The 27,390-nt window shown below is 40.6% G+C and overlaps 1 protein-coding gene across 4 annotated transcripts in view; it reads left to right on the plus strand.

The window, feature by feature from the left end:
• DYNC1I1 (dynein cytoplasmic 1 intermediate chain 1) overlaps positions 1–27,390 on the plus strand; it is a 306,473-nt gene that overhangs the window by 13,926 nt on the left and 265,157 nt on the right. For all 4 annotated transcript variants that reach the window (XM_025872919.2, XM_073898848.1, XM_073898846.1 and 1 more), the window contains exons 2-3: positions 18,499–18,615; positions 25,218–25,332. In XM_025872919.2, coding sequence (XP_025728704.1) covers positions 18,508–18,615; positions 25,218–25,332 — 223 coding nt within the window. In that variant the 5' untranslated portion in view covers positions 18,499–18,507. The remainder of the gene's footprint in view (positions 1–18,498; positions 18,616–25,217; positions 25,333–27,390) is intronic.

Here is a 27,390-nt window from a genome sequence, read left to right on the forward strand (position 1 = left end):
GAGGTCTGAGCTGGGTGAGCATGGTTGGGGCAGTATTAGTCTGAGGGGATTAGGGGTAATCCTGAAGGTTTGGTCCAGAGGTAACCTGGGTATCGAAAAATCAAGCAGATAGTCCAGTCACGTAATACATTCAAAAGGACTGGGAAAGGAGGCAGATTCCAGGTGTGGCAATCACATGACAACTAAGGATACCAGATCATGGCGAAAGGGTTGAGAAGGGGGGTGGGGAGCAAACCTAGGAGAATCTCAAAGACAATGGAGCTTTGACACTTTATAGAGAACAAGGCTAGGAAGAGAGGGAGGAGCTCATGCAGGCACATTTTTGAAGCCAACATCGTTCATTCAACAAATATTTATTATCAACTCTCTACCAGTCACTATTCTAAGTTGGCAATACATCGGTGAACAATATAGATGAAATCTCTGCCTTCGTTGGAGTTTAAATTCTGGGGAAGGCAAAAACAATGAAAGATACTTAAATATGTTATAGAATATGTTAATTGGTAATACATTTAATGAAGAAAAATAAGGCAGTAGAAGGGCATGAGAATGCAGGTGCAGTGAGGGGAGTTGTTTACTCTCTTCAGTAGGGTGGTCAAGTAAGGCCTCAATGAGGTGAAATTTGATCTAAGCTTTAAAGAAGCCAGTCATTCAGATATTTAGTATCAGGCCAAGGAGATAGCACAAAGACCCTGAGGTGGGAGTGTACCTGATGTGTTTGAGGAATAGAAACAAAGAGGGTCCGGAAATGAGGTTAGAAACGTAATGAGCCTGGATTGTGTAGGGCCACGGAAGCCATTGTAGGACTTCGGCTTTTACTCTGAGATGGGAGCCGTTGGCGAGCTTTATGCAAGGAAGTGACATGATTTGGCTTGTGTTCTGAAGAATTACTGTTACAGCTGAGAATAGCGGGCAAGGAGAGGGGGCAAGGGTAGGAACTAGGAGACCATTTCGGAGGCTTTTGCAATAATGCGGATGAGACATATTGGTGGTTTGGACAGGGTGATGGTGGGGGAGGTGGTAAAAACAGACTGATTCTGAAGTGTTTGGAAAATAGAGCCTGAATAATTTGCTAATAGTTCGGATGTGTGATTTGACAGAGAAATCAGGGATGGCTCCAAGATTTTTGGCCTGAGTTAATTGGAAGGCTAACTCAGGAGTTGCCTTTAGCTGAAGTGTGGAAGACTGAAGGTTGGATGATGTACATGGAGCCAGAGCATGGGGAGCAGTTTCACAGCTGGTGTTTCAAGGTGGTGGCCTGATGCCACTGTGGTGACCCTCCTGATGGACACACAGAAAAGATGGTGTTAACTGGTTAGGGTGTGCTTTTCCTGGACATACTGCAGAAAACCTGAACAAATTTCACAGCATTTTTCCTGTCATTTCAGGTCCATTTTCCTTTAATTATAATAGTTTTTTATAGTTGTTCACCACTCATTACGTGGTGGTTTTCCATAACATTCTGTGACATCACCCTACCTGTGATGTTTTCGTCCTGTCGTTGTAGTTCTGATTTGGGTGATGGCCTGTGTTTTCAGATTAAGGTCTAGTTGAACTCTCAGAAAGTGATCGTGCTATATTTCCATTATTTCCAAATTCTTGGAGTGTACCTGCTCTCATCATCTCCCACCACACCTAGTGTCACTCAAATTGGGGAAGTCACTTTTATATGTCCACTCTGCCACCCTCCAAGGCTATGACTGTTTGGCATAGGTCTAATTAGGTCCTTCAATGAAGCACATCGGCCAGGATGGTGACAGGCATTCCTTGGAGTGATGGTGACACCCCAAGGGATAGGGACAGCCTAAGGAATAGAAAAGGAGGGAGATGTGTCCCTGAAAGTTACTACTTACTTTGGATATTTTGTTACTCCTTCATATGGTCTTGAAAATTGAGATGTAATTCTTCTTTCTCTTTAATTCTTTCTGCCAAATTGGTTTTCTTCAAAAGCCAATACGCACAAGCCTGCATCCTATTTTCACTCAAAGAGACAGATGGTTGAAACTGACTCTAGCTAATTTTTTTTTAAAATCTTGAAGTAAAAAAAATACACATGAGTATCAGAAAGGTTCAAGTCTTTTAGGACTGGTTGAGAAATCTGTTGTGAAGACTGCCTCATACCACTGAATTATCTATTCACATACAGACTACTGTGTGTGCGGGGCCAGGCGAGGAATTTTGCAGCCAAGCTTTTCAGATGGGTATTTGCTTTCTAAAAGGAATATAAAAGTTGTGCTGATGGGACAAATAGCAAATTCCCAAATCCCAGGGTCATTTGGCATCTGTGCTGACATGGTCTGCAGGAAATATGTTACGGCCGTGCATTTCTGGTAGTATTGATTTTCTGCACTCTTATGGACATTCCTGGGTAGCCAGAAAAGCGGGTTAATCTTTGTAACTACATCTGCCTTGATGTGCTTGTGCCTTGAAGTATCCAGGGATTGATTGATTGATTGATTGATTTCACTTTCTCTGGTAGATTTAAACAAATAGCGCTGAGCTTGCCTTGGTTGGTCCTTCTGTGGTAGAGCGTTCCCACCAGCGATCTGCAAATGGATTACAGGTTACATGTGCCCTTGGATGTTAATCTCTTGGCTCTCAGGGAAGTTAGAGCCCAGGTCAGTCTCCTGTGGGAGGCAACAGCTTTCTCTGTTTCTCACAGTGTGTTGTACAGATATCATCATGATCTGTGGGTGTCATGTCATGCAAAATGCTGGCCGAGAAAGGACAAAGGTAGAGATACATTTATCATTTAAAATTTGCCAGTTTTAAAATTGAGTAGCTCCATATACCTCAAACTCTTTTAACTGCAGCTAATAATAAATCATATTTATATATAACAGTGAATATATGTATGTCCAAAACAAGTTCCATGAACCAGTCATTGCCCCTATCATGTACAGTGCATTCTAATACTTCGTATCTGTTCATCACAAAAACTGCCACCTGTGACTACTTGCAAACTTGATTTTGTAACTTACCAGTGGGTTGCAACCCATGTTTAAAAAGGCTGTTGTCATGTGTATTGCAAGCTAGGAAAAAGTTACCTGGTCTTATACTCATCCAAATTGTTCTGTGTTTCCCTGCTGCCTCAGAGAAGTTCCAACCCCCTAAAAGCATGGCGGGGCAGCCCCTTGGCTGTAGGGTGACCAGCTGGTCCAGGTTTGCCTGGCATTTTCCTGGGTTTAGCGCTGAAAGGCTTGCATTCAGAGAAACCCCTCGTTTCTCTGCAAATGGGGATGGTTGGTCGCTCATCCTTTGGGGTCTGCTATCCGGCTGTATTTCCACCCTCACTTTGCTCCATCTGCTTTTGTAATTCAGTGCGCCATCCATATCAACCTACTCATCCCACAGACTGGCCATTCTTTCTCCCACCTCCCCACCTTTGCCCATGCTTCTTCCTTCTGCCTGGGAGGCACCCCTTTCCTGCTGTCCTCTGGTCTCATCTTCCTCTGTGATGGCCTGTTATGTCACCCTCTCCACAGAACCCTCTCCCTGCGTCCTTGCAAGCACAGTTGTACCACAGACTACATCGATTTACAGGATCTTTGTGTTTTTCTCAGCTTTCTTATTCTTTATCGCCTGTAGAACAAACATGAGAGGCAAAACTGCTGATGCGACGTGTGGGTGGTTATGGCAAAGAAAGAACACAAAGGAAAATGAATGAACCAATGTAGATGCTAAGGCCAGTAGGGTGGAGCCAGGGAAGAGGAGATAAACCTACAATTACAGGTGTGTGCAGCAGTTATGAGCACGTGCTCCAGAGGCTGGGGTTTGAATCCTGGCTTTCCACATGTCAGAGGTGTCGATTGGGGTCCCTCTGCATGTGTTTCTCCACTCATCATAACAGCAGGGATGGATGGTTTTTAAAATTAGGTAGGCTTAATTACAAGTTCGTAAGTGTTTTGTAGTTAATTTGGGAGAGTATTGAATTAATTGGTTGTAAGATGTTGAGATATCTTAATAACTTATATTTTTAGAAATTTAAAACAGATTGACTGTGAACATTTATATTGCTGAGTTATATTGAGAAAATCTATTCTGACTTCATTATTTAAGCTTTACAGTTTTTCCTTCCCTTATTTTTATTAATGTGTCTTGATCCTATTTCTTGGGATGACAGTTTAAATTTGTTCTTAGTTGTAAGGTGCAAGAGCATCTGGGCAGTTTGAATTTCCCTGTTCTCTATCAGGACAGAGTGCCCACTCTGGGCAGGCCTACTGGCCAGGGCTATCTTGATTTAACTTGGCACCACGGAAAATCTGGCCCTTTTGTGGGAACAGCAGAGTCAAAGCCAAAGCTGGTCATGTCTGAAGATTTGCTTGTTATCAGTTATTTTAAAGATCAGCCCCACAGATTACCTGAGAGTTGTTTATTTTTAGACACGTTCACTCATCATCTTTGCAACTCAGAGAAATAGCTTCAAGTGCAAGACGGCTGTGTTCTAGAGCACTGATATTTTTACATCACTGTTAAAAAGAACGCTCAACTGTCAGTCTGACTATTTATCCTCAAGGCATTTTGGGCAATAGATTCTAGATTTCTGAATTTGTTGGTTGAGATAAACAACAGAGGCTGTCAGTTATAAATAGAGTGGATTTTTGCAAATAATCCTTTTAGAGTCAGAAGACGGAGATTAAAGATGTAAACCAGGCAGGAAAAAATTATATCAGTGGGTATAGAGTGGTAGTGATTTAGGAAAAAAGATAGTTCAGTGGATCAGGCAATGTTAGGATCATGTGTTCATTGCACATTTGTATGAGTGGGTGACAAATCCATTCCCACCCCCTGCCCGTGGGAATAGAAATTGGTTGCATAATTAGGGAGAACTTTGGAGTTTGGTCATTTAAAAGCTTAGGCACTGACAGAATTTATTGATGATTAGGAAATTAGAGCAAAATCACAGATTTTTTTTTAAAGATTTTATTTATTAATTTGAGAGAGAGAGAGCATGAACAGTGGGGAGGGGCAGAGGGAGAGGGAGAAGCAGGGTCCCCGCTGAGGAGGGAGCCAGACTCTGGGCTCAATCCCAGGACCTTGAAACCATGACCTGAGCCAAAGGCACACGCTTAACTGCCCCACAGATTTCTCATGTTTAGCAGTTCAAGAGTCATTTCCTGAGCACTGACTGCCAGGTACTAGCAAAATAGGCATAGATTAGACATGGCCTGTCCCTTTGAGGGCCTTTCAGTGTAGCAGGAGGAGAGAACTGCATAAACAGGACATAACCAGGCAGCGAAGCATGTGTTCCAGCAGACCATGCACGGGGCGCTCTAGGGCCATCAGCGAAGAGTTCTTGGCTCTGGCTTAAAGCCCTAGGAGGCGTTCCTGAAGGGAATGTGATTGAGCTGAGACAGACAGATAAATAGGAATCCATCAGGTAATGAATGGTGAGAAGGGCATTTCTGGAATTTGGAAAGGTACAGAGGAAGGAACAGCTTGATATATCCCAGTAAAATGTGAACTAAGAAGTAGAAGGATACATGGACAGAGAGATGGGCAAAAAGAGCATCTTCAGTACATGGCAGGGAGTTGGGACATGTTTTGCATTTAGAAGGAAGTCATCGAAGTGTTTTAGTCGAGGGAGTATCCTCATCAGATCTGAGGGACAGGAAGATCACCCTGACACGAGGTGGAGGATATGGAGATCATCAGGGAGTAAGGTTGGCATGGGGACAGGAAAATCAGTGAGAAGAGCACTGTGGCTCTCAGATGAGCCACGTGAAGACTGGCATTGGGTAACATGAATGGACTCAGATAGGCAAGGGCAGGCTGGGAAATATTAGGTGGCGAAATTGCGAGGCGTGGTGAAAACGGGCTGTGAGAGTGAGGTGAGTTTGAGGATTTCAGGGCTGATCAAGGAGAAGGCAGGACCCTGAGGTGGAAGCACTGCATGACAAACTTCATTGGGTGGCCCTTGGATAGTATTGCATGAGAGGGAATATCCCTCATAGCAGGAGACCTTCTAGACCCTGAAGCATGGTGCCACCTCCCATAAAGGGAAGCAGGAATGTGTCTAGGCAATGCCACTCCACAGTCAGGTGGGGAATCTCAGGGCGGGGTGTGGGGGGGTTATCTATAGCTAGCAGATATTGGGTGAAGTTTTGCTGGGTAGGCAAAGCAGGTGGGCTCTAAATGGCTAAAATATGTTTATCTGAGTTATATTTAAAGCAACTGGATATGTCAGAATTTGTGTTTGGGGCCATAGAGCCGTTGAGCTCATGGTTCTAGCTTGATGTGAAGAAATAAAGAGTGTAGGGACCAATACACATGGTGCATCTTTAACCATTTACATAACAGCAAGTGTTTGTTCAGTGCCCATTATGTGTCCAAGATGAGGCCGAGGAGCCGCTGTGCAGGTTTCAAAGGAAGATGACATCATGGTCTGTGGAGAAGTTGCCCCTTTCTGTGTGCTCCTCAAAAATGCCCCTTCGGGTAGAGAAGCTCCTTTCTGTTTGCTCTGAAGTGCTTTTGAACCCCTAGGAGCCCAGAGACATAGTCTCATGTAAAGTGTCATAGGGGTAGCCTTCTTTATTTGGCTTCTTTACCTGACATCTGGCCTAGGCAGGTGGTACATCTTTCCCATCTATCTTGACCTGATGTTGGGTGCTTCTGCAGGACTCTCTGTGCACGGTCTTACTTCTTAATTCACTAGTTTCCCTCCTGATATTCCCCAGAGGGCTCTCGTCTCCTTTCTTATTCTCTTTTCTGGTTCCTTTTCTGTCCTAATTCTTAGTGACAAAACACTGCCCTCTGGTTGTCCAAACTGTCCCATCTTTAGTTTCATACTCTTTCAAGGATGCTACTTGAGATGGTGCACTTCCTAAGGACTCTTGATATTGCCTGATACTAACTTCGACATATGCTGAGATATGAATGGCTGATTCCCTTAATTGAGGAACGATTCTTTTAACAAAGAGACGCTTGTTGAGTCTCTCAATTGGTGGAATGCACCGTCGGGGTCAGAAATAACTCAACATTGTCCAGAACTTTTGGGCAAAGATGACAATGGTTTTTGAAGCCTGTGAGTTCTAAGGGCTCTCATCTCTACTCTGTTAACTAGATGAGAGGGCAGATACCCTCTGGATTGATTTTTCTCTCTAGCATAATGGGCCTCTGTGCTGAGTGCTTGAGAGTCTCTTCTGTGTAATGTGCCGCAGTTGCCTGTGCTTGATTTACAGTGTTAGCAGGACGATTTGGGTAGCTCAGAATCCTGCAACAGGGAAAGCGCGACCAGAGTAAATATGCAGACACAACAGTCTTAAATATGGCTCACAAATCCAACAAGAGCGATACGAAAAGCTGAATTTAGAAATATGGCCTGATTTCCTAGTCAAGAATTAACCCAGTGTGAGTAAAATTGAGAAGAGCCCAGAAAAATCAACATAGATATTTAACTGTATGTATGTACTGAGATTTTTATCTCCCCCCCCATCAAAAACAGTAGTTCTCTACGGACATAAATAGATCCTTCATACGTGGTTGAAACTTTTGCAGTCTTAGGACTACCCAGTATCGGCTTTGGTGGTGTGTTGGGGAATTTCAGAGGCAAAGCCTTTTCTCCCTGTGTCAGCTCTCCCATGCAATTTACATTTGCCACCAGCACGTGGTGGTAGAGAGTGACTGCAAGGTTGGACTACAAGTAGACTGATCAGGAGCCACCATAAAAGCCTTTTGTTTAAGAAGAGCTTCCTTTTGACTAAAATGGATACAATCTTGAATAAGTAAACACCAAAAGGGAAACATTATTTGGCAAAAGTATTCAAGAATAAGGAGATCTGGTATTTCCAGCTCTGACTTGTCCACTTAATGGTAGTGAACTTAATTTCTGCATCTCACTTTACCTGTTTATGGGTAGAATACCAGTACTGGATTATATAATCTTTGAAGTTCTTGTCCTGAAACAAACATGTATAATTTTAATGATTAAAACAACAAAATTGGGGCACTTGGGTAGCTCAGTCGTTAAGCGTCTGCCTTCTGCTCAGGTCATGATCCCAGGGTCCTGGGATCGAGCCCCGCATCGGGCTCCCTGCTCAGCGGAGAGTCTGCTTCCCCCTCTCCCTCTGCTCCTGCACTCTCTCTCTCTCTCTCTCTCTCAAATAAATAAATAAAATCTTAAAAAAAAACGGGCAAAATTAAAAGAACGAAAGAATTAAAGACTTCATGCAACAGGGAAATCTACATTTTATTAGCGACCATTTTAGTTTACATTATAGCCGGGCTGAGACCCATTAGTGTGTGTGTGTGTGTGTGTGTGTGTGTGTGTGTGTGTGTGTGTGTGTAGTGAGGGGAGGAAGAGAACAAGGAGTGAGAGAAGGTTTCTCAGTTTTTCTTCCTTACCTATTACCTGGCTTAAATGAGAAATGAGAAATCATTCATATGTAAGTCTACGGAGCCTTTCCTCCATAGCCTTCTGCAGGAGCCTTCCCCCTAAAGCCCCCTGCCTAGATTCTTTTATATCAACTTTGTTGCAACATTTCGTCAGTCTCTAGTGGCTTTAGAATCAACTCCACCTTATCAGAAGCAGATAAGGCAACCTGTGGTCTGAGGATCCTTGGGGATCCAAGATGTATTTGGGAATCTCTAAGGTCACAACTATTTCCACAAAACGTTATTTTTATTTGTCTTTTTCACCATATTTACATTTGCAGGGATGGGGTGAAAGCAATGGTAGGTGACCCTGCCGATACCTTAGCAGGAATTGTGGTACTGGTACACCAAACTGTACCAGTATCGGCATCAGACTCCACTGCCCCACACTTGTAGTTTAAACAAATAAACAAACCCTGTTTCACTTAAGAATGTCCCTCATGAAGCAGAAAAAAAAATTAGCTATATTAAATCTCTCACCATAGTCCTTACTATGTGACCTATGGGAACACAGAAGGCACTTCTGCTGCCTACCAAAGTTCAGTGGTTGTCTTGAGACAGGATTTGTGCGATTGTGTGAGTTACGAGCTGAACTAGCTGCCTTTTTTCATGAAACATTATGTTTACTTGAAGGAACAATTCACAGGCAAACTATGATATTTCAGACTGGGGTATTTGGCAGCAATTTTCTCAACAATCAATGGCATGAGCTTATCACTTCAAGAACGTAATTGGCAGTACTTGTGGCTAATGACAAAATTTGAGCTTTCAAGCAAAACTTAGAATTTTGGAAAATTTGTATCTGCCACCATGACAGTTTTACCATACCTGAAGACTTTTCTGAAGAGTTTGGTAGTGACATTACCAAGTTTGATTTGGGGATATTGTACAATGAAATGTGTCAACATTTGAGAAGTCTGCATAATTTTCTAAATTTTCTAGAAAACGAATGCGTAATGTCAAAATCATACATGAATAAAAGAGTCATTCAAAGTTTAAGATAGACCAATAAATTTTAATGTAACAGAGTACAAAAAGTTCATTGATTGATGTCATTGCATATTCACATGGCAACAACTTTAAGAAACTGACATTTGTTGAATTTTGATGTAATATTGAAGAATATCCACAATTACCTTAAGAGGCTATTTAAATACTCTTCCTTTTTTGGAATACGTATTTATGTGAGATCAGATTTTCTTTACAAGTAAAATAGCACTTCACAACAGAGTGAATGCAGAAGCAGCTGTAAGAATCAAGTTGACTTCTATTAAGCTAGATATTAAAGAGATAAGTGAAAATGTAAAAGAATTATACTCTCCCTACTGTTTTTTTTTTTTTTTTTGCCTTGGAAAGTATGGCTATTTTTCTCATAATTTTATGTTAATAAGTAACAAGTTTATTGTTATTTTAAAATGAACTTTTTTTGAGATTTTGTTTATTTATTTGACAGAGAGACAGCTAGAGAGGGAACACAAGCAGGGGGAGTGGAAGAGGGATAAGTAGGCTTCCCACCGAGCAGGGAACCCGACATGGGGCTCGATCCCAGGACCCTGGGATCATGACCTGAGCCGAAGGCAGATGCTTAGTGACTGAGCCATGCAGGTGCCCCTTTAAAATGAATTATTAAATATTTAAGGTTTTATCAGTTTTAATTTTTAACATGGTTAATGTTGATAGAGGTAACCCACATAAACAAAAGCTCTTTGAGGTCACTGAGAAGGAAGAGTATCAAGGGATGCTGAGAACAAAACGTTTGAAAACTGATCATCTACAGTATGAGTAGACCAGGCCTGGGCATCTTCCTACCATGAGATGGATTTTATCGAAAATTTTGTTTTTACAGTGTACTGATGGCTGTAAAAATTTAGCAAATAACCCTCCCACATCTTTCACCAGCCAACTCCCTCTTGAGACTTCTATAACCCTCCTTTTACTGAAGGAGAGAAATCGCTGTAAAAATGGACAAATGGTTGTGGTCTGTATCATCCCTTGGCCACATATCCAAGTAGAAGAAGGCAACTATTTTATGAAAAGCCAGGCAGGTGAAACAAGGTTGTGCAAGATCAAATTTCTTATGCATACCTAGTGGCAGATGAAAAGTTCAATGGCTCATAGTTAAGAGCTAACAAGAGCAATTGTTTCCAGGCAGGAAAAAGAGAACTTGTTTCTGGCTATTTTTTTCAATGAGTCTGGCAACAGCTGGGCCATGATTTAAACCTCCTGGGATTCTGACTTAAAGCCTAAAAATACATTTGCATATGCCAGCATTAGAAATGGAATCTCAAACAGCTGCCAATGTAGACAACCAAAAGGAAATCGAGGTCTATATTGTTCAAAAGCTAAGCCTTGGGAGGGTCTATTACTTGACAGCTGTGTAAACAGAACTAAACCCCTTGCTTCTCCTCTGTTAGATACTTGGTTCTAGACAGGACTAAACCATCCCATGATGGTATGTGCCGAAGTGAAAATGTAGACTGTACGTCTCATTGGGTTCAAGAAATGCTGAAAATTTTCTTTTCTTTATGGATGTGTGGTGGACATAGGAAGTGTGAGGGAAATGCAAGGTTAACTGGAAAGAAGGACAAGTGTGAAAATGACTTCTGGGAGCCCCCGGGGGGTTCAGTCGGTTAAGCGTTGGACTCTTGGTTTCAGCTTAGGTCATGAGATTGAGCCCTGTGTCAGGCTCCGTACTCACTGGGAAGTTTGCTTGAAGATTCTCTCCCTCTGTCCATATGCCCACCCCAAATAAATAAATAAATCTTTAAAAAAAGTACCTGTTTTTAGCAACCTCTTCGACCTCAGCTGCAGCAACTTCTTCCTAGAAACATCGCCAAAGGCAAGGGAAGCAAGGGCAAAAATGAACTATTGGGATTTCATCAAGACAAAAAGCTTTTGCACAGCAAAAGAAACAGTCCACAAAACCAAAAGACAACCGACAGAATGGGAGGAAATATTTGCAAATGACATATCAGATAAAGGGCTAGTATCCAAAATCTATAAAGAACTTATTAAACTCCACACCCAAAGAACAAATAATCTAATCAAGAAATGGGCAGAAGACATGAACAGACATTTTTCCAAAGAAGACATCCAAATGGCCAACAGACACATGAAAAAGTGCTCAACGTCGCTCGGCATCAGGGAAATCCCAATCAAAACCTCCATGAGATACCACCTCACACCAGTCAGAATGGCTAAAATTAACAAGTCAGGAAACGACAGATGTTGGCGGGGTTGTGGAGAAAGGGGAACCCTCCTACACTGTTGGTGGGAATGCAAGCTGGTGCAGCCACTCTGGAAAACAGTATGGAGGTTCCTCAAACAGTTGAAAATAGAGCTACCATACGATCCAGCAGTTGCACTACTGGGTATTTACCCCAAAGATACAAATGTAGGGATCCGAAGGGGTACGTGCACCCCAATGTTTATAGCAGCAATGTCCACAATAGCCAAACCATGGAAAGAGCCAAGATGTCCATTGACAGATGAATAGATAAAGAAGATGTGGTATATATACACAATGGAATATTATGCAGCCATCAAAAGGAATGAGATCTTGCCATTTGCAACGACGTGGATGGAACTGGAGGGTGTTATGCTGAGCGAAATAAGTCAGTCAGAGAAAGACATGTATCATATGACCTCACTGATATGAGGAATTCTTAATCTCAGGAAACAAACTGAGGGTTGCTGGAGTGGTGGGGGGTGGGAGGGATGGGGTGGCTGGGTGATAGACATTGGGGAGGGTATGTGTGTATTTGGATCTACACCAAAATAGACACTTCACATCAACACCTAGGAGAATAAGAAATCTCAAGAGAACGCCTCACAAAGGGTTTGGAAAGTCCACATTAGAGTAAACGAATGGGCCTTTACACATAGTAAATGGCTGCAACAGCGACACGAAATGCAGTGTCAGCACTGAACTCCACAGGCTTTCCCAGGGGGCTTGCCACTCTGACTCACTCAATCTCCCTGCACACCAAGCAAAGCAAATTGAGGAGCAAAGCCTGGGGGATGGTGAGCGCTGTGAATTGTGCAAGACTGTTGAATCACGGATCTGTACTTCTGAAAGAAAGAAAGAATGCAACATATGTTAAGAAAAAAGAAAAGAAGATAGCAGGAGGGGAAGAATAAAGGGGAGTAAGTCGGAGGGGGAGACGAACCATGAGAGACGATGGACTCTGAAAAACAAACTGAGGGTTCTAGAGGGAGGGGGGTGGGGGGATGGGTTAGCCTGGTGACGGGTATTAAAGAGGGCACGTTCTGCGTGGAGCACTGGGTGTTATGCACAAACAATGAATCATGGAACACTACATCAAAAACTAATGATGTAATGTATGGTGATTAACATAATAATAATTTTTTTTTTAAAAGTACCTGTTTTGTTTCTTCCTTCCTCAGTGTCCATGTTTTTCTCTCTCATGTTTGCCTCCTTTCTTCCTCCCCATTTTTTCCTCCATTGAGACTTAGGACCATGAGGCATTTCTATAATGGAACAGCAGGAGTGACCCTCCCTGCAACTAACTTCATTAGAGAAGAAACCATTTCTACATGTGCCTTTCCATCCTCTGGAGGAAGTGGGTGACATGGGGGAGGATGCCTGCCTGGACAGCTTGATATGTAACTGCTGTGTTCAACAGAAAAAAATGAGAAGAATTTTACTACTAGTAAATTAAATGACTGCATTTAATTTAAAAAACATTTTTTTTATTTGAGTAACATTTCTTTAACCACATACCTTCCATTTTATAACCCATTAGATTGAGAAGCTCCTTCTATTTGAAGGGCCTTAGACTCTTGGAGTATAGACTGCGTTTTCTCACTCTGATTATATGGCTACTAAATCAGTTACATGCTATACCTTTAATGTATTTCTCATTGTAAGATTTTTTGAATGATTGCAGTGAATGTTGAATGATGACTTTGGCTATGAGGGTGGACTTAGTGGTGGGGAAAAGAGTTGGCAGGGTAAAATGAAAGGTAATAATAATAATAGAAAAAGAAGAGGAGGAGGAGAGAGGGAAGTAGAGAAGGAGGAAGAGGAGAAACAACGTTCTTGGGTGTTTAATATTTGCCAGGCATCATTCTAAGCTCTTTACCTCCATTGATTCATTTACTTGGATCAGAGATGGGCTGAAGCAAAAGTTATGAGAACTGAGACATTGGGAGGAAGGGTGGAGGTGAGTTATAATGAGGCAAGGGAATGAAGGGTGAACCAAGGTTAAGAAGGGAACTACATTAGCTACAAATTTAACATGCTTCTATATAAATTATTTTGAATTTCTCCATCTAATTTGTTTAACTAGTCCTAGTATTTCCACTTCATTAGCAAGTATATCCACAATTTCTATTTTTGAATCAAAAGTAGAGATTTTCCCCAAGTTGTATAAATTGTCCTCATTAATCTTGTCTTCTAGTGTTCATGAGACCTGTTTTCTAAAACTGTGTAAACATTAGACGTCAGTGTTTTAATCTTGGACAACGTGATATTAGAAAGAAATTGTTTTTCTTCTGTTATTGTTCAGTTCAGTCATCTTCATATATCCTTAAACCTTACTAGTCATTTGTTCTTTCATTTTTCTCTGTGTGGTTTTTCTGTTTTTTTTTGTTTTTTTTTTTGCCATTTCCCTTGGAATATTAGAGTCTTTGTTATTGGTTTCTAAGAGATCATTTATGACTAAGGATGTTTTAACCATTTGCCTTGCCTTGCAAATGAAATACCATGTTTTCTCACCAACATTTTACTGTGATGTTTTACTTTTTGGTTGCACAGAAGTTGTGTATTGAAATATAATGTTCTATGTTAAAAAAAAAAAGGAAATCAGAAGTGTGGAATTGAAATTTGACAAAAAAAATTATAGGGGTTGAGGATTGATAATATGGAGCCCAAAGGGATGGAGTAGCTGATTTGAACTTTTGGATCTCTCTCATTGTGGTGGGGGGATAACCTGGGGGACAGGAAAAGAAAGAAAAGAAGTGAAATGGGATTGTACACAGTGATAGTAGAGCTGGAGAATTTGCAGGAGAGTGAGAGTTACGATGCAGAGGTGGGAGGAGCTGTGAAGCATGGGTTGGGTAAGAGAGTGTATAGGCAAGGAGAATGTCACCAACAGAAAACCGCTTTTGGAATATAGGACTCCTCCATGAAGAGAGCCGAGCAGGGATCATAAAAGTGCATCCTCTGACCCTGGAATGGATGAAGTCAGTGAGGCTGAGCTGTAATTGTCCCTAAGCTAGGGTGGAGTTAAGCCATAGTTGGCTGGTGGGTGGCAGACTAAGTTGATGATCAGACAGGGAGGAGACTTACACCCAGAGGTGGGTTTGATTTTCTCTACTTGACCCCTTGCCAGCTTGAGATGAAAGAGGCCAACTCTTTGTGTGTGTGAAGTAAGGGAGCAATAATTAGCAGCAGGTAGCTCTGGCTCTTATTTTCTTAAACTGAGAGCGTCCAGATTGCCTTTGCAGTGACCTGCATTAGCCACAGGAAGCTCTATAACTCACATCCCCCAGGCTTTGCTCCTCAATTTGCTTTGCTTGGTGTGCAGGGAGATTGAGTGAGTCAGAGTGGCAAGCCCCCTGGGAAAGCCTGTGGAGTTCAGTGCTGACACTGCATTTCGTGTCGCTGTTGCAGCCATTTACTATGTGTAAAGGCCCATTCGTTTACTCTAATGTGGACTTTCCAAACCCTTTGTGAGGCGTTCTCTTGAGATTTCTTATTCTCCTAGGTGTTGATGTGAAGTGTCTATTTTGGTGTAGATCCAAAAAATCAGTAAGTGGAAGGTACTCTATAGCTGTCTTTTGCCATTGTGGTTCTGAAGTCTGTTATTTGAAACATCACTACTTAATATTTTTTAAAAGTTCCCCTTGGTGTTTTTGTTGTTTATTTAAAAAATTTTGGCTCTATGGCCGGTAACACCAACTCAAATGACCGACGTTGTCAGACATATTTATTAGTTGTAAAAAGAACTTTGCTTCTTTGCAGAAATGTACTGAAAATACACCTTACTTCCTACTCATGAATGCAGTTTTACCAGAAAATCATGACAAATATAGGATGTTGTTATTACATGGTTTGTTCCTTCATGAGCATAGTAGATAGCTGAAGTTGTGACAGACCCTTTTGGTGGACTAGAGGAAGGCCAATGGCAATTGGGGAGATGTGCAGGAGAAAACTCTCAGAAGTTTCCGCTGGCTGTGGGCAGCACCGAATGACACACCTATTGCTATAACAGTGATCTTCCTGATTGGATTTTTCATTTCTGACAGCCAAAAAAAATGTCAAAAACATAAATCGGAGTGGTGCCCACTGGGGAAGAAAGAGTAGTTGTAACTTCTCAGACGGCTTCTGGAATTAGGTTCTAATTTTCTCCTGCCAGGATTTTTGCCCACTGGTGTTAAAAATTATTGGCAAATAATATTTTAGTGACAAACTTGACTTTTATCAGTTCCATGGTTTCTCTTGGGAAAAAAAAAAAGATCTGAAGATCTAACTACTTGGATTCATCTTTTTCCATGTCAACGGTCAGTTGGAGCTGGGCAGAACTGCCTCCTTCAGGCAGGTGCTTCCTCTCTGGCCTTCATTGCGGCTTAGCTTCTTCATGTTGTCTGTCTGGCTTCTACAGGACTTTGAATGTGTGACTCAGGTTTCAGCTTTGTAGGTGGATGACTCAAAAGTGTGTCCCACAGCTCCAGTTCCCATCCAGCTTTTCATCCGATCTCTAATTTTGTATCTATGCATTCTTTCTGGCCAGAAATCCCACTGACACTCAAATTACAGCCTGCTACAAGTTGTTTCAGGATTTCCTTCTTGCCTTCTCTTCCCAACTTCTCTGCCATCCTCCTTGCTCTCTCAAAGGTGAATTGTTACTGAATCTTTCTCTTTGGCTTCCATACCCACAGGCTACGGAGAGTTACTTCTTCCTTCTTGGCATGCTTTCATCTGCCCACATTCCCCACATTCTGTCTCTCCATTCACCTACCATCACAAAGCAGGTGCAGTCGCTCCAGACAGATGTTGGCACCAGCCTCCCAGCAGCTTGCCTTATTTCCAGTTTCTGCTCCTGTCTGTTTTCTAGGCAGGGACAAGAATAGGCTTAAGCAAATTCCATCTTTATTTTGTCACTTTCCCTTTCAAAAAGTTGCTGTGGCTTCCCATCTCTTATTACCAAATGGAACTCACTTTTCTGTTTTCCCAAGACTTCCCCTGTTGCCCCCATATATCCATTCTTACCAACTAAAGTTTACATTTCTTGGCTTGGATTCATCCATATCTCTTAGCCTGCTGGTTCCCATTTTATAGGTCTTGGCATATCTGTATCTTCCCTTCTTTGCTAGATCCTGACTCCCGTGATATCCAGCTCACATTCTACCTCCTCCTCAAAGTATACCCTTGCTCATTCTAATAGATCTTAATTACTCTTTTGCTCTGAATTCTGCCTAAACTTATACATTGGGGTCAGCAGAGTGTAGCAGTTCAGAGCATGGACGTGCTTGAGTTTTGTTTCAGCCATGGATTGACTGTGCTGCCTAAGGTCTTGCTGAGCCTCCATTATCCGAATTGCAAACAAGACATTAAACAAAATACTGGTCTCCTTGGACTGTTATGATTAAATGTGATAAAAGTGCCTAGCACTTAGGAATCAATAAGCCAGTATCGTGGAGAACATCTCCAGCCGCACCACACGCCTACAAAGTTGAGTTATGTACTCCTTGAAGGAGAGAATCTGGTTTTGCTCATCTTTTGTACTCTGAAACCTTATAGAGTGCCGAGCACGCATTAATTATCCAACAATTTTTGTTGAAAAATGAAGATAGGGTGTGATCATGAATTGATTACAAAGATTGATTATTGTGATTACTACTGTTATTATTTCATAAGTCTTTGCCATCACACCATGAGCAGGAATATGTACAGTAGTTAGCACAGTACATTTCCCAACTGTGTGTATTCGTTGGGAAGTATGTCTTAGGGTGACTAAGACATACTTGATTACCTTCTAAAGGCAGTGACAGGAAGTTTGAAGGATTTTTCATTGTTTTGTATTCTTTGGTTCTTTTTTGCCTTTCATTGCTCTGTTTTCTACATAGGGATGCATTATATATTCATCATAGCTGCGTATAAATAATATGGAAAGGAATACTCATGACATTTACGGATGTTTTTGTGGGTTTTTTTGTTTTTACTTTATTTTAGGAATTTGGGTCATAGGGGGTTTCTTCATTTCTCGGTGTTTCCATTTTCTTAGTTTCCAGCTGAGAACACAAAAGAGACAAATATAATCCTTGGCAATTTGGTGAGTCTTTTCCAAACTCATTTTACTTGCAAATATTTCTGGCACCCTCACTACCAGCCTCACCATCCCCATTAACGTTAAAATTAAATTTCATTCAGATAAATTTCCCCAAGAACTTGCCATGGTGTTATCTACTGTTTCATGTGTTCATAAACATCTTCGGGGATGTGCCAGGATAAGCACAATCGCATTCAGTATGCAAATGAAACTTTTATAGAAATAGGATTGTACTGGAGATGAAATTAATTGTGACAGTTCAGGAGTTTTACAGAAAAAGAAGATTAACATGTTAGGTCTTTAGTGGCTGTCTTCCCCTGATGCATATAATGTTAGGCAAAATGAAATCTCTGTGCCCAGGCTCAGTGGAGACATGGTTATTGAATCCATAGATATTTGAATGGGGCACATCTCTAAGGGCCTATGACAGCCTATTTTCTTTTCTCAATGTGGGGATGAATTGGTCCATTATCGTCTAAATTGGAAGTCCTGGTGAAGGTTCTTTTTTGATTCTTTTTTGTTTGTTTATTTGTTAAGAAACTTGCACAGAAAATGTCTTGCTTATTCTGAAGTTGCTATAATCCTTCCCACCAGCAGAGCCTATATCATTGTATTGCTTCAAATATTTATGAATACATAAAAAGGAAAGTATTTATGTAGTGTGAGACCAGACCTAACTCAATTTGTTTCTTTGATTCTTCAGCATAGGCTAAGTAATACAGCCTGTGATGGTAAAAAGTCGTACTTTCAAGGTTTGAATGATTTTTTGCAGTGATAAGACGGAAAATTTATTTTTATGTATTCACATTGTTTTTTCTTTTCCTCCAAGGAAACCAACATGTCTGACAAAAGTGACTTAAAAGCTGAGCTAGAGCGCAAAAAACAGCGCTTAGCACAGATAAGAGAAGAGAAGAAACGGAAGGAAGAGGAGAGGAAAAAGAAAGAGGTAAATCTTGGGTATTGGGGTGTTGCAGGGAACAAAGAAAATCACTTGATTCTGAGGGGCTGGCCAAATGGATGAAGAGGACGCTCTAGAAGAATCCTTCTATGATTTCTGGATAAAATGAGTGGGTATCTACATACTCAGACTCCTAAGGTCATTGTCACCTGCTATGTGCTGGTCAAGCACCAACCATGGTCCAGAGGTCCCCAAGCCCCAGGTTCACCCCAGACGTGCACAGAGACCTGAAAGTGGTCTGTGAAATGTCTGTTGTTAGATGTTTCTTGACCTTTCTGTATCCCAGTTTCCTATCCTTAAAATGGGAATAGTAATACATTTTTTGTGGGGTTGTGAGAATTAAAAGAGTTAATCTTGTAAAGCACTTAGTAGTAACCAGGCTCTACTTAGTGTTTAATATGTGTTAGTTTTAAGAAAAAATTTTTTAAAAACTACCAGGTAGAACATTTTAGGAGAAAAATAGAAAAATGATGCCAGTGGATTTCCATGGTTTCTTAAGGAGTATGTGTTTTTCAGGGTAAAACAAGGATTGTAGGTCTGACAGAAGGAAAGCTGCATTTCCCTCCCTTGGCAAGAGGGTAGATAGTATAGTAATAGACTCTGCTCCATGGACATAGAATTATGACATATTAAGGCTCGAAGAGATTTCAGAGACCTTCTACTGAAACCCTTCTTTATGCCAACAAAGCAGCAGAAACCCAGAGGCGAAATGTAGCTTTTCTGTCTGTCACACCCAGAATCCGGGGTTCCCTTCCCAGTTCCATGTGTCGCTGGCATATCATGTTTTCTTCTACTATCTCAATCCAACGGATAATTTATTTTTAATTCTCCAGTTTGCCATGGTCATGGAGAAATAGCCCACGTCTTGGACAAAAGAACCAGGTGCCAAAGATAGTTTTGAATAGCTTTCTAAGAAGGCAACTTTATATAGTGTGATACACTTGTGTGTCTAGAAACCAGAGCTGCTTCCATACTCAGAGTTTTTCTGTAAGGAAAAAGAAAATGTGTTTTGATGCCTTCCAATCTAAATAAGTATTGTTTCATAAAATAAGCCTGGGAGACCAAGGTAACAGATTTATAACAATTATTTTCCAACAAAGTAAAACATAATTGCAGTTGCGTTTTAGCCTTCTGGCATCTCACATCTCTCTGTTCCATTACACTTTGATTGATGCCCTGGTTTATTTTGTCCTTGACAGTGCGCATAGCATTTTTCTCTTGGAGATCTTTGCTGTTACATATGCAGTCTTTGAGTGAAGCAGAGGTGAGAATTGACAAGGAATGGCTATTCATTTCCATGCAAAGCCAAAAAAAGCATTAGGTTATTATGCTTCCTTTCCTTCAAATGTCAATGCTTACTGTAGTTTTAAAGCACCTGTTATCCTTTACTAATAACCAGTTTCCTTTTAAAATGACATTCTAATATCCAACTTGAATTTCATAGAATTACTACAAAATGTGATGTGGTATGGGAAATCTGGTTCCAAATTATTCTGTCTGCTTCATCTTTGTTATTTTACACATTTGGGGGGAAATTACAGGCAAACAAGACTGATCGAAACAGGCCACCCTTTTTGTTTCTGTCCCAAGCAGCTTTGTCTGATGGAGACTCGGTTTGTTACACAACAGACGGAGCCCTGGGAGACAGGCGGTGGCAGGTGGTGGGGAGCTTGTTATACCTGAACTCTACATATTCCTGGGTCTGGAATTAAAGTCACATAGTCTCAGTTTCCTCATTTCCACAGGTTGAAGCCTGTGATGTCCTGACCTTGCTCCAGGGACTCCTATGGCAATTCAGAGCCCTCCTTTTCCATCCCAAAGTTTTTAATTCAAAAGATCCCAGTGGGGCCAGACTTTGGGCTTCACTGGACTATACCATCTTTAAAGCCTGTCCTGTCCCTCAGCAACCTATTTGCCCCTGCAACAGATCTTTCCTTCAGTCGAAGTACCTTTTGTAGACTCTGATGACTTGGTTTGTCTGAGCAGACAGTGCTGTAAGACAGAGGCAGTAAAGCTCAGTGGTTATGCACAGAGGCTTTTGAGTTGAATGCATCTGGGAAACCTGGCTCTGCCCTTCACAGAATGGCCTTGAGGGAGCATGGGACCTCTCTGGCCCTGTTCTCCCTTTTGTAAAATGAGCAGAGATCAGTGCCTACCTCAAAGAGTTCTGGGAGGCTATAAGGAGGTCCTGGAGAGCAGTGAAAGGCACGGAGGACCTGGTCAGTAGGAAACGGCCGTTCTTCCACGCCTGAGATTGGCTACCAGAATAGGAGAATGCCGCCCATACAGTTGGTGGCTGCATTTATCAGGACCCTGCTGATGAGGCCATCTTCCAAAAAATGCCCCATTATTGGAAGGGTCTTATAATTCAAGGCTTCTACTTTCCTGGAATTAGAGCATTTTGTAGCTGCAAGAAACCTGGAAGTAATTTATTCTGATCCTTTTTTTTTTTCCCCCAAATGAAGAGACTGGGCCCCAGAAGTCCAAGTCTTAGAAGTAGCCCCCTTATCGTCAGTCTCAGCAAGGATCCCCTCTTCCACCCCATGGTCCCAAACAGAAGCCTGGGGTCATTCTTTTATTACCCCTTCTCCAACTTGTAGTGGTCATCGGATCCTGGACAGACGTGACAGCATTCTTTTTCCTTCCCCACCTCCTTTCTCCCTAAATCCACATTCCAGCCAGTCTCAGCTATGTACATACCACCCATGGGCCACACTCTCTCTTGACAGTTTGTGAATATTCTCCTCTGCTTGTACCATTCTCCTACTTCTCCCTGTTGTCCTTCACCTGGCTGTTAACTACATGTCTTTCCGTTCTCACCTCAAATGTCACTTCCTCCAGAAAGCCTTCTCTGTTAACCCCCCCGCCCCCCATCCATGACTAGTTAATACTGCCCCTATCCTTGACCTTATCAAACCATTTAGCACAGAGCATTATATTTGCATCTTCCCTTGTCTTTCTCTCCCAGTAGAGTGCAGGCTTTTGAGAACAGGGCTGGTGTTTTTCATCGAGTGAATGTCTAGCACAGATTGGGCCACGTAGTAGGACTTCAGTAAAGGATTATAGGGTGAGTGCATGAATGAACACACAAACTAGTTATCACTAGTCTGGGATGCTGCTCACAGACACCCTTTTCAGACGTCTGGAATTCTTTCCTGCAGATATCCTTGGAAATTCTGATCTCGAGTCTATGGAATGTTCCAGTCAACTGTCACTCCTGAGTTTAAGATTTTCTAGTTTTTGTGGTGTTTGTAGAGAGTTAGAAATAGCCTTAATCTTACAGGTTTGACTTTTAACTCTATTTAGGCTTATAATTTAAATAAAGCAAATTTAGAATAGAAAGGGACCAAAATGCTCTTTAATGCTAATCTGTGTGACTATTTTTACCATGAGTGAAAACTGGTGTGAATTAGGGCCACCCAGGTCGATTATCTCCACCGAATCTGGAAAACTGTACATCTATAAAATCACCACTCTCTGCTTCTTTGGATATCAGCTGCTTTCTTGGTTGTGGTATCATGGATGAAATCTGATTTTAAAATAAATATAGTGCCTACTATTTAAGATTCAGAGTCAATTTCAGGAAAAATTGGCTTTAATGCCATGAGGTGTGCTTAATGGGGCCACCCTGAAGTTTCGTCATGTCCTTGCCCCTCTGCTGAATTGCTGTAAGGTAAGACAGACAGAGGTTTCCTGGCCTATCCTCCCTTGTTCCTCTAATAACTATGGAGCTGTCTTTGAAGAACTGACAATTCTCAGCTGACAAATTTTCTTTCTTTGATTTTCCTCTCTGGGTCTCAGCTGTGATTACTTTTCACAAAAAGAAATACCATTTTCTGGGAAAGACACCTAGCACATTTTTTAATTGCTAGCACTGCAAAACCACTCCTGTTGAGTCTTTAAAATAGATCAGGATTCTGTAGTAATTACATGGGGAAAATCAAAACTTTCATGACTAGCGCACTTGGTATAGCTAACTGCCTTGGATAAAGTAACTATTTAGTTTAAGGTGCTAATTGTAACAGATAGGAATTGCCTTAATTTCCAGTAAGCTCCAGTTACCTAATTTTGCATTTTTCATGGTCATCTTTGAGTGCTGATAGCTTGCTTAAGCTTCTGTTACATCTAGGTGGACACTTAACCTTATTCATATTTGTCATTATATTGCCTCTTAAGAATTAAGGAAGGTGGAGGGTAGGGAATGAGTTGTAGAGGTATGTTATAAGAAAAGGAGTGAAATTTTGGAGGTGGAGTTCAGATGTACTGTTATTGCAGTGTATGCAGTATAGTTCTGCATGTTGACGTGTGAATTACCCTCTTGTGTGTTTCTTGAGTGCTTAATGATTAGTTAGAATACATTAAAAAAAATTCTGTGCTTCTCTGCATAGGTTATACATGACAGAAAGTTAGAGATAATATGTCCTATGTTTATTGGAAAGGAAAGGACAAGGCAAATCTTGTTCTGTTTGCTCTGTTTAAGCTCCATTAGAACCTCTCAGTTTCATTACCCCCGGCATTCTATCGTCCTTTACTACATTTTTGTTGAAAGAATGAGGCAAGGTTAATGAATCTTTTTGTTGCTAGGATATAGAAATGGCTTTGTTATGAGCACTGGGTGACTGGAAGTTTAGAGGACTCCTTCTAACAGTGGTGCTGTAAAGGGGCTTGCTGACTGGTGTGCAATTGGTAGAAATTGGCCTGAAGGATGTATAATTCTGAAATTCCATAGTCGTAGAATAACAGTGACCTAAGACAGATATTAGTTCATTTATTCAATAGGTTTTTTTATTGAGCATCTAATGTGTCAGGCCAGGATCTAGATGTGAGGATATAGTGGTGAGCAGAATAGAACATGTATCTGCCCTCGGTAAAGCTGGGAGTCCAGTTAGGGCTAAACTCTTCACTGTGAAACCATCTTGTTTCTTACTGGCTTCCTAAGACGGATTTTGCTTTTCTAAGTTTTTCCACTTATATTTCAGTAGCTTCGATGGTAATTCCCTTTCTTTAAATTTCCTCCATCCTTCTTTCAACTCTGTGATCTGTGCATGTTGATTTAGATCCTCACCCTGCAAGGTCCTTTTCCTCATCATAGTTCTGTCTTGGCCTCTGTTGTACGCATACACCTTGGAACTTGCTTCAGTAGTTTAAATGTTAACATTGGAAAACAATGTCATCAACTTTGCTGTCTTCACAGATAGAGATGAAACTGCCATTCCAGAATTTTGGGTTCCGTGAGATATGCCTGAAATCCTCTAGTGCTCTCATTCGCACTCATCAGCTCCCATAATGGCAGTTTTCCCTCTAATGGCAGATAGACTTCAAAAATATGAGAGTGTTCTAAGCCTGAGTCGAATAATAACAGAAATGTCAAGCCCAGCACTACATGCAAAGATGCAGTTTGCTTATGATTAGTGTGTAGGTTATCATCTGGGAGTAAAGCAAAAGTTGCATGAACTTTTTCTACAATGTAAATTACACTTTGGTGCTTTGAAATGTACTCTGCACCCTTGAAGCAGATAATATACCTGTTAGGGTACCTAACTTGGGGAGGAAGGTGTGTCTGGTAACTGGATTATAGGTTTCTGATAAGCTTTAAGACAGCTTCACTTTTGTAAACTCACACAGCTTTGTCCCGAGGTAGCCGCACATCAAATACGATGTTACCGTGTTTCAGATGTGGGACAAATGCCTTGTCTTAAGTAGTTAACTGTGTTAGGAAAAAGAAAAGAGACCTGAATGTTTAATGACCCCAGAATCCCACCACTGACATTCTTTAGCTTGTATTTTGACATCACTATTCTGTAAAAACCACAAATGAGGCATAGGATCTGTCCATGAGAAGCTTACACAGGAGATGTTTGGTTTTTTTGTTGTTTGTTTGTTTTGTTTTTTTGACAGGATTTGGGAAAGAAATTTCTGAATGATTTTTTGTTCTATATTTTTCTAAATGATAATTTTCTCCTTTGAGTTAATATGCTTAATGGAAACCTATGAAACTGGAAATTAAGTAACACATGTCAATATTGCTCACAGGCCTTAATAAACATTCTAGCCTGATTTATTTTAAACCATGGCAAACTTAGATTGCTAATACAAAGAGTATATTTTACAGTTACAGATTTCATAACTAATTTTATTTTTTAGCCAAATCCCAATAATTCTTTGTTTGCATAATTCCAACATGGGGTGTGAATATTACAAACATACACTCATCAAGAACCAATAGTATGTCTTCCCAGAAGGGACAACGATGTTGAAAAAAAACAAAGAGAATTTTCTTAAAAATCCACATCCCAGTCAGAAATATTTAGCCCTGATGGTTTCTTTTAAAACCGGGTGAGAGAAGCTTTCATACCATGTGACAGAGGCAGGGGGAAAAAAAAAAAAACCTCCAACCAAAAGAGAAATTACCAGGGTAGCAATTATTAAATGGAGCAGTTACAGTGTTTTTTCATCCTTTATACACATGATTATGTCTATTTAGGGCTTTTGTTTGGTCTTCACACATGCATTTACCATTTTCCGTTTGAGCCAGGAAAAGCATACATTTAGCTCTGTTAACTTTTCTTTCTGGCATCTACTCTTTTTAGGCTGATATGCAGCAAAAGAAAGAACCTGTTCAGGATGACTCTGACCTGGATCGCAAACGCAGAGAGACAGAGGCTCTTTTGCAAAGCATTGGTATATCGCCGGAGCCCCCTCTAGGTACTTAAACAGTGTTACTGTTTTCTTAAATTTGTCTTGCATGGGATATACCATGTCCAGCATTTACTATTCTTTTATGTCTCTTTTATTTTTAAGGAAATTCTGTGGCTTATGGTTCAGATGTATTTATTTTTTGATTTGAGGGGGCTGGAAGGAGATGGGGAGACAGATTGTAGAGCTGGTAGCAATTTGCTGCTTATTGACTGATTATATGGTCAACCTTATCTACTGTGGACTAGTAGATTATTTTATACTTGTTAGATGAGTTGCCACATGGTAAATACAAGAAATCTTCGAGTTTTTTTCTTAAATTGTTCTTCATTTTTCATGACTGAATCCCAACGTCTCTCTGCCAACCTAAATACTGTGAATCTGGTTATGAATTTCATAACCACCACAGGCATAGAGTGATGCCATGATGAAAATAGAAAGCTCAGTGGGAAATGTGAAGAAAAACTGAAAATAGTGACAGATTAGCAGCTACTTAACAAGTTTAAATTTATTTGACTCTATTGTAGAACTTGGTTTCACTGCTAATTGGCATTCTCACTACAACACCCCTCCTCCTACAGCTCATTCAATCGTAGTTAATTGTCCATGATCTCATTTTGTCACTAGGGTTTGGATATTGAACTATTTGTTCCATTTGTGTTAGAGGTAAACCTCTACATGTGTTTATTCTGTCACTTACCTATATATCTCTCATGTGATAATTTATTTTATTTTTCTTTATCCATTTGCTTTCCATACATTTCAGGGTAATCCTAGGGTGTCTGTAAGACTACGTAATACCCAATATAGTTAAAAAAAAAAAAAGGAAAGAAACTTTAAAAATAATGCATATAAGACAATGCAGTATCAGGTCTCCATTTCAAAATGTTTTTTTTTTCTTCAAATCCCATCATTGGTTTTTATATTAAAATAAATTTTCATTTATTTCCATAGTTACTTAAACTAAGAATAAAAGTTATCCCATGTATGACAAAATGACAAGTATTTTATTAACATAAATTTTAAAAAGCAATATATAATAAACCTATAAATTATTAAGTATTGCTGGATATAATTTAATATATACACACACACACCTAAACCACCATAAAAAAGCATTTTATACTAAACCTCAGTTTGTATTAGGTAAAATCATATGTCTCACAATGATAGAAGAAGAAATGTAAAAATAAAGCAGACTGGCATTTTCCTTTGTTTCAAAAGAGATTTTTTAAATTACTATTAAATTAGGATGTTGATTAATCTGTTTAGCTTCTTTATGGTGTGGAAGATGTAATCTGTGGGATATTTGACTGATGGACCTTCTTTGAGGAGCTGATAGACTTTTTAATACTTAGTTGACCTGTGGCATAATTTAGACACTTTGCAATAATCCATTATAGTTTTGCCTCAGAATAGCCTTTGAAGTTCTGTTGCAATGTGAACACTGGTCAAACACCAGAGTAGTATGTTCTGTTTTCCTCTCTTCTACATAAAGCCAGCAATTAAACTTTCAGAACAAAACAGTTACATATCTCTGAACCCTGACCACCATGACCAAATTCTGAGCTACCCCTGCATTCTTGCGAGGGCACCTGGCCAGAGTAGAGCCCATTTTCAATTTTCATCCATCTCTCCATCTTACCCTCTGACTTCCTGCAGCAGGTAATCAGTGAATTAATTGTGGGACCACATGAAATTCCTAGTTTCTTGACAGATCCGCCATTGTGTTCTAGGATTTGGACAAAATAGTTAAACCCTTTACTCTATTAAATAAAAGGAAATTGCACATGATTGAAACCAAATGGGAGTCCACGCTTATGTATTGAAGTTCCTCTCCGCCCATATGGCTTCTTTGGCATGTGTGATATTGAGAACCCATTGAATTCATCTGGCCTGAAGCCATCTTGGCTATTCGGTGCAGCTTCTATCTGAAGGACATTTGGCTTATACCTGAAGATAGAGAAAAGGAAAATACATTTGCATTTCCTTTAGCTTTTTTCTTTTATTATCCTTGCTCTCACATGGTCAGCTTGCCCTGACCTCCCTCATTGAGCTTCTCTCTCC

Source organism: Callorhinus ursinus, unplaced genomic scaffold (assembly GCF_003265705.2).
Source record: "Callorhinus ursinus isolate GAN/ISIS: 27379988/994484 unplaced genomic scaffold, GSC_fseal_2.0 scaffold12, whole genome shotgun sequence".
In the NCBI taxonomy this organism is placed as follows: domain Eukaryota; kingdom Metazoa; phylum Chordata; class Mammalia; order Carnivora; family Otariidae; genus Callorhinus; species Callorhinus ursinus.